The sequence below is a fragment of the Odontomachus brunneus genome, unplaced genomic scaffold (assembly GCF_010583005.1).
Source record: "Odontomachus brunneus isolate Ranch 3 - 2012 unplaced genomic scaffold, Obru_v1 Obru_scaffold_072, whole genome shotgun sequence".
NCBI classification, from domain to species: domain Eukaryota; kingdom Metazoa; phylum Arthropoda; class Insecta; order Hymenoptera; family Formicidae; genus Odontomachus; species Odontomachus brunneus.
The window spans coordinates 902,975-909,868 of NW_022639522.1; the positions used below are offsets into that span (position 1 = coordinate 902,975).

Below are 6,894 nucleotides of genomic sequence, written 5' to 3' on the forward strand. Positions count from 1 at the left end.
GAGAGAGAGAGAGAGAGAGAGAGAGAGAGAGAGAGAATATACCAGTGATTATATCGTTATTCAATAATAATAGCCTATTTATTTCCCCGTATTTTGTTATTGTAATCGATCGATGATATTGCATGTTTCACGATTGCAATCGTATTGTAGGCCGTGCATAAGGAAGCAACCGTAATGATTGCCATTGATGCAAATAGTGATATGCGAAACATGAAAAAATAATCCGTAACGATTCTTATCGTAATCAGCGAAATCTGATTTTTGTTGCGGATACATATCCAAGAGTCTAATAATAATAATAATAATACGTTTAAAAATGTTTTGTTGGTTCAGATAGAATTCTAAGTATCATAACTAAAACTGCGAAACGATCGTGTAAAATGAACGATCGTTATAATCATTTTATTCGTTTCATATTCATCAATGTTCTTTGATTAATAACGAAAAGTTTACGTGGTTATTGGCAATATGGTAGAGGAATTTCTCGTTCGGTTTGACCTGATCTACAAGCACACGACGACAGATGTCGCCGACGCAGCTCATCTCTATCACGATATTGCGCGTGATTATTCGTCAATTTTCTTTAATTAATAGTTCGAAATTTTACACGGTTGTTTGCAGAATGGCAGGAGAATGCCAACGCTCAATTCAACGTAACCTACATATACACGAGAATTTTATGTCGTCAGGCAGCCTGTATAATTTAGTAATAATAATGACGACAGTAATAACGCTAATTATCACTAATTCATTAAAGACATAGATAATTCATCTCGGCTGTTCCCGAGTTAGACTCTCTTAATTAACTGGAACAAAGGTTCGGTCTCTAGGGAGGACACGGGAAGCGAAATGAAGTCCTAGAAGAGGCTGTCTGAAAATAACCGTATTCCTTTCACTCGGCAGTCTTGTTATTTTTTATTGCGTCCGCGAGATGCAATCGGAAGGTCGTGCCGTTGCTGTATATTATTCTCTTTTCGACGGGGGAGGGAAAGCCGTGCGATCCTCCCTGTGTACGTACGCGCCGTATCTACTGGCGGATTTTCATCGCCATCAAAGGTATAATTGCGCCATTCGACGGTGTATTTTCGAACTGCTCGTTCCGTTTTTCTCTGAAATGAGCGCGGGTCGTCAACGACAACGACGACGAGGACGAGAACGCGTCGACGAAATTCCGACGGGCAATTTCGCGCGTGTTCCGCGCGTTTGCGTTCTCTTTTCCGCGCTGCAAAGTATAATTAACTTTTTATCACATCGCGCTTCACATCCAAGACTTTTTCGCCGAAGTGGGATAAACGCCGGGGACGCCGAATTCATTACGATGACTCGTAATTACGCAAAGTTGCTCTCGCAAGCTCGATATATTACGAGATATTACGCGAATGGAGCGTGCGTGCAATTTGGATAATAATCGCGATATTCGAGCAGATTGAGCGAGTTCGAGACAATCCGAAACAATAACGAGGTTGGCGCCAACTTCATCGTGAAGCAATTTCGGCCGATAAACAATTCTCTGGTCGTCTCTCTCTGCCTCTCTCTCTCTCTCTCTCTCTCTCTCTCTCTCTCTTTTTCTCGCGCGCGCCTCGATTTACATTCAAATATCGAAATTATTCGCGTGTCACCGCCGTATCAAGCCGAAGCTATGTTGGGAGTGTAAAATTCTTGCACATGTCCCGGGGATATATTTGCGTAATAGCTCATGACGATGGATGATACATCGCGCTATCTCATGAATAATTACAATTCGCAGGACACGCGGTGCGACCGTTAGGGCCAAAATGGCTCACTAGACTTCTTGCTACCTCTTCCCCCACTCCTCCCTGTCTCTCTATCTCTCTCCTTCTCTGATGAACCCCGACCTTTTGCCGCAGGTCACGGAGGGAGCTTCGTAGCAGCCCAGTGCCGTAGCATGCCGGCGAGCTGCAGCGCGTGGTGGGGCGCCTCTGAGACACCGCGTCGATCGGCGTCAGCCGTCTGCGTGGCAAGGCAGCAGAAGCAGCAACAGCAACCGCTGGAGCGTCGCCGTCGAAGGAGAAGAAGGAGGCGAGATCGTCGTCGGAGGGGAAGCACGGAGCTCGACACCAGCGACCGATGAGCGCGGGGGGGGATGGGGGCTCGGCACTGGGCCCCCCTGGGCTGCCGGGGGTCCAGCCGACTGCCGCGACCCCCTTCAACGCGACCCCCCCCGTCGTCGGTGGCGATGTACAGCTGGGTAACGCACAGCCGCCGCAATCGCAGACAGGTGCGGGCCCCGGAGCGGCCACCGCCGCCGCCGTCAAGTCGGCCCCGAAGAGACCCGCTAGACGGGGCGGCAAGCCGCCACCTGACAGGCCCATCAGGGCGCTTTTCTGTCTGCCCCTCAAGAACCCTGTTAGGAAGTTGTGCATCAGTGTCGTGGAGTGGAAGTATCCTTTGCCTAGTGTGCTTTATTGGCGATTGGTAACTGCTGGTCTCTGATGTGATACGGAGACTAGAATATTATTTTGGCGATCACGTTCGATATTCTCTGAATTTCTCGGAGTGAAATCTCACGGAAAGGACAATCCAGTCGACACGATAGTGAAGATATCGGAGTCACAAGAGTGACTCGTGCGAATTTAAAGCGGATTCTTACTCAGATCGATCCATGCGAATACTTGGATCGATCCGAGCGAATTCCTTCGCGTAAAGACGGAATATGCCAGATTCGCTTCAGTTTCGCATGAAAATATTCACTCGGCGTGACTCAGAGTGGAGAAATTCACTCTATACTAGAGGAAAAAGTCACTTGACTTCGAGTGACACGGTTGAAATCCTATTTTCCAAGTGGAATTTCACCTGAGCAGGTTTAGAGCGTAGACCAACAAAAGTTGGTTTCTCTCGAACCGAAGTTCGATATTAACGACGTTTTCTCCGCTTTTTCTTCTTTCACTCAAATACCGACCTGGTATCGAGGATGTACAGATAATACAGTGAATGTTCGCAACGGTTTGCAAAATTATCGTGTTAACAACATGCATGACGTTAAGTTATCTTTAGCAACCCCGCGATCGAGGTTTGGCACAATAATGATACCCGTCGTTAATATCGCCGGAGGTGTTAAACCGAAAGGTTGACCGCGCGCGATGCTCGTGTTTTCCTTAATTCGATTGATTTTATCAACACTACCACGCAGACCTTTCGAGTGGCTCATCCTTATGACTATATTTGCGAACTGCGTCGCCCTGGCCGTCTACACACCGTATCCTTATGGCGACTCTAATCAGACCAACCAATACTTGGTGAGTATCCAACGTGACTCTGTCGATTTCTGCCATTCTCTTACGGCAAATATCCCGAATCCGCGAGAGAGTTCCGCTCGATTCTCTTCAATAGAACAGCTCGGATATAACATCACGTATATTTTCCATCATTTTTGTCAATAAAGGCATAATCGAATGACGCGTCTGTGTATCACGCGTTATTGTTGCAAAGTGCGCGCATCTATATGTCTAAGTAAAAACAGAAACCTCGAAAGAGGGACTAAAAATAATTGCCGGCGAATGGCAATCATCCCGTTATGAAAGGCGCCGCGCGGTCTTTGTGCGGATCCACCGAATGTGAAATGAATGCAATTTTACCGAATGCGACACATACACACATACGTAGACCACAGGAAGAAAGGGGAAGAGAGACAGAGAGAAATATGGAGTGATAGGAAGCGGGGACGCAAGGGAGGAGGAGGAAAAGGAGGAGGGGGTGCCTTCTGCAACAATAAGAGTGGCGGTTCCGTTCAACGAACCACACGAACCTCTATCGAGTTATCGATTCCGAGACGGCAGGGTTGGTGGCATGAAACTTATTCGAGCTGAAAGTTCAATAATTGTTCAATCTTGCTCGAACATCGACGCGCATGGTATCCCGCACTATAATTGGAAAGCACGATTCACATGTAGGCCGCGACACAGCGCGAGGATTAATCGAGGCCGGCGTGAGTACGTATCGCGCACACTTCAGAAGTCATTTGCGGCTTATCAGCGGGTAGAAGTTGCAAGGAGAGAGTTGCTCACTCACGGACAAGCCTCGCGAGGAGCCGCTTCGCGGCCGACATACATTAATTCGCGAGAATCGTCTGTATCAGATCACATAAGGAAAAAAAAGGGTGGGGGGGAGTAAGGAAGGGGACTGAATGGCGATTCCAGTTTCTCTCTCTCTCTCTCTCTCTCTTTCCTTGCCGTTCTCTCCTCCCTCTCTCTGTCTCTCTTTGAAAATTTAGTTTTGCGTCATGCACGTGCCGAAGCGGGGAATCGCGCCGTTCGGCTTGTCTCGGTAAAGGAGTGCAACTGCGTTTTGCGTCACTCAAAGGGCGCGATCCCCTGCGCGCTAATTAATACCGGGAGGAAACTTCGCCGAGATTAGGCCAACGGGGGAATTCGCGGAGAGAGCTGCCTGTGTAAACTGTGAAGTGAACCGTAACGCCTTAATCTCTCCTCCCTCCACCGCCCCTCCGCGTCGTTAATCGGGCGACGTAGAAGTTGAAATCATCGACTTGCTTTCAGTTTGTCAATACAACTTTCAAGGTACGGCGGGAGGGGAAGGGGGAGGGGAAGGGGAAGGGGAGAGAGAAGCGGGTGCTGCATTTAGAGACGGAAAATAAATATGCGGTCGAGTAGCGCGAGTGTCGCGAAGCGGTGCGATATAAAGCAAATAATGAAGGGTGCGCTCTCGCTGTGCGGGGGTCAAGCTCGCGGAAACGACGAAATAATTAATTGCGCATGCAAAGAAAAAAAGCAAGAGAAAAAAGAATAGTCGAAAAAAATAACGCGACGATCCGGAGGAAATCTGTTTCGCATTAAAATGATTAAAGGATATTACTTTCGGTTAGTTGTATTATTTGCCATTCGAATGTTGATGTACCTTCTTGTCGGTCAATCTCACGTTTTATTTTTTTCTACGACGTCCCATGCCTTTTCTCTTTCTTTCTCTTTCTTCCTCTCTTCCTGCTTTTCTCTCTCTCCTTCCCTGGGGAAAGGAAAAACAACGTTTTGGGGAGCGATTCGAGTTCGGTAGTAAAGTTCAAAAAGTCGCAAATCTCAAGATCAGTTCCCTGTCCTTCTTGAAAAACTTCTTACTTTTATATTCTCTACTCAACTTAATCGGCGAGGTGAAACTCCGACAACTCCGATAGCTTTTATCCGCCACAGGATTATCGAGCTATACAGAGAATTCTCAATATACGCGGCCCGAACACGCGAACAATTTTACGAACATCTATCAGTTCTCACAGATGAAATATAGAAGATAGGGGAGGGAAAAACTTTCTTTTCTGTAATACATGTTCACGTAAACTCGCATTCACGATAGAAAAATTATTCTTCGACACAACACGCGTACATTTTTTAAAATCATATTTTAGTTGTGAGTTATTATAGTTAACTTTTCCTAAATGCAATTAACCTTTTTGTAAAATAATGAAAATTATCACGTCTTCCATTTCCAAAATCCCTAACGAGATTTAATAATTGAGACGCTCAGATACTACCTACTTCACTTGACGCAATAGTTGCGCAAATATCCGGCCCAGATCGAGCAGTCTAATCTCTCACACACGATGAAATATTCGTTAGCTCGAACGATCTGGCGTTTAATAATGTCGCGTATCTATTATTCGGTAGGCGCACTTGCGTAATATCTACGTTCCTGGCCTTACCACCTGCTCTTCTCACATTTCGCTCACGTGGCGGGCAATGTGCGAGCCCTCGTGCGGTCGCATAGAAAGGAAAAAAAGAGAAAAAAAACTGTGCACACAAGTGCGCCATGATGTATTTTGTAGTGAGAAGTACCGATATATTAATGGAACGCGTGACGCGCGGGAAAAAAAAAAAGAGAGAGAGAAAGAGAGAGAGACGGAGAGAATCAATTTAATTAGATCAATTTAGTTTCTATTTACGAGAACGATCCCTCCGCGGGGATAATGTCTGAAAAAAAAGCGAACGATATGAGAGGTAAAGTCCCACTAATATACACTTTCTGCCTAGCATCATTTTTCACGCTTCCTCGCGGAAACTCATTTAGCCCGTCGAACTTGCCGTTAACGTGGTCGCGACGAATTATACCGCGGCCTCGTGAAATTCTGAATACAGCGTTTTTCCAAACGGAAACGACAAAACGTAATAACCCAACAGAGTGCCCAACAAACAAGCCTCCAAAAAGCCGCGCAACAGGTTCGTGCAACCTGCCAAAGGACGCCCTCGCGTTCCTCCAAGGGAGAACGACCCGGCAGCTCAGCGGTAGAGAGAAAAAAAAGAAAACAGAAAGAAAGAAAAAATACGGCGGAACGTCGCACCGACGATTTTCGGCAAGTTCTTCGCGTGCTAACCCTCCCCGATGTGCTCTCTCCGACTGACGTAATGGCGGTTACGGGTGTCGGACACGTGTCACGCATCAACGAGCATACACGAGTGCTCGGCGATATAATGCGCGTTCAGCGGGCCAATCGCCTATTTCGGTGGGCCAATAATCGATCGATTTCGGAAATTAAACGTGATGGAGGGAGAGAGCGAGAGAGTGAGAGAGATAAATCCGTGTTAGAGTTCCTCTAGTCAGATTGAGGGCAAAGTATGACGATTCCTGATTGGTTTGCATCCTGTCCGCCATTTCTAGGGATGACGTGAGTGGGTGTGAAAGAGAAGCTCTAAAACTGACATGATGAAGTACGCTACAACTTCTCACTCACTCACTCACTCACTCGCTTCCTCCCTAAAATCGGCGGACAATGTCCTAATTCTGATTTGAGGAATTCTAGTCCGTGCCCTCTGCATTCTGTGCATTTACACGACGTCTTTCAGTTTTCCTTTTGGTATTCTCCAGCTTGCAGCAGCTCGCGCGACGTTCTCTCTCTCTCTCTCTCTCTCTCTCTCTCTCTCTCTCTCTCTCTCT

The 6,894-nt window shown here is 46.8% G+C and overlaps 1 protein-coding gene across 11 annotated transcripts in view; it reads left to right on the forward strand.

Annotated features, from left to right (window-relative positions):
- The window catches only part of LOC116847012 (muscle calcium channel subunit alpha-1), a 120,108-nt gene that overhangs the window by 33,862 nt on the left and 79,352 nt on the right, over positions 1-6,894 (forward strand). For 9 of the 11 annotated variants that reach the window (XR_004378636.1, XM_032821551.1, XM_032821552.1 and 6 more), the window contains exons 1-2: positions 2,089-2,402; positions 3,152-3,257. Coding sequence is in view for 10 of the 11 variants with exons in the window: in XM_032821551.1 (XP_032677442.1) it covers positions 2,089-2,402; positions 3,152-3,257 (420 nt within the window). In the remaining variant the exon portion in view is untranslated. Of the gene's footprint in view, positions 1-1,868; positions 2,403-3,151; positions 3,258-6,894 lie in introns of those variants that run through there. The other 2 variants (XM_032821557.1, XM_032821548.1) reach the window with 1 other exon arrangement.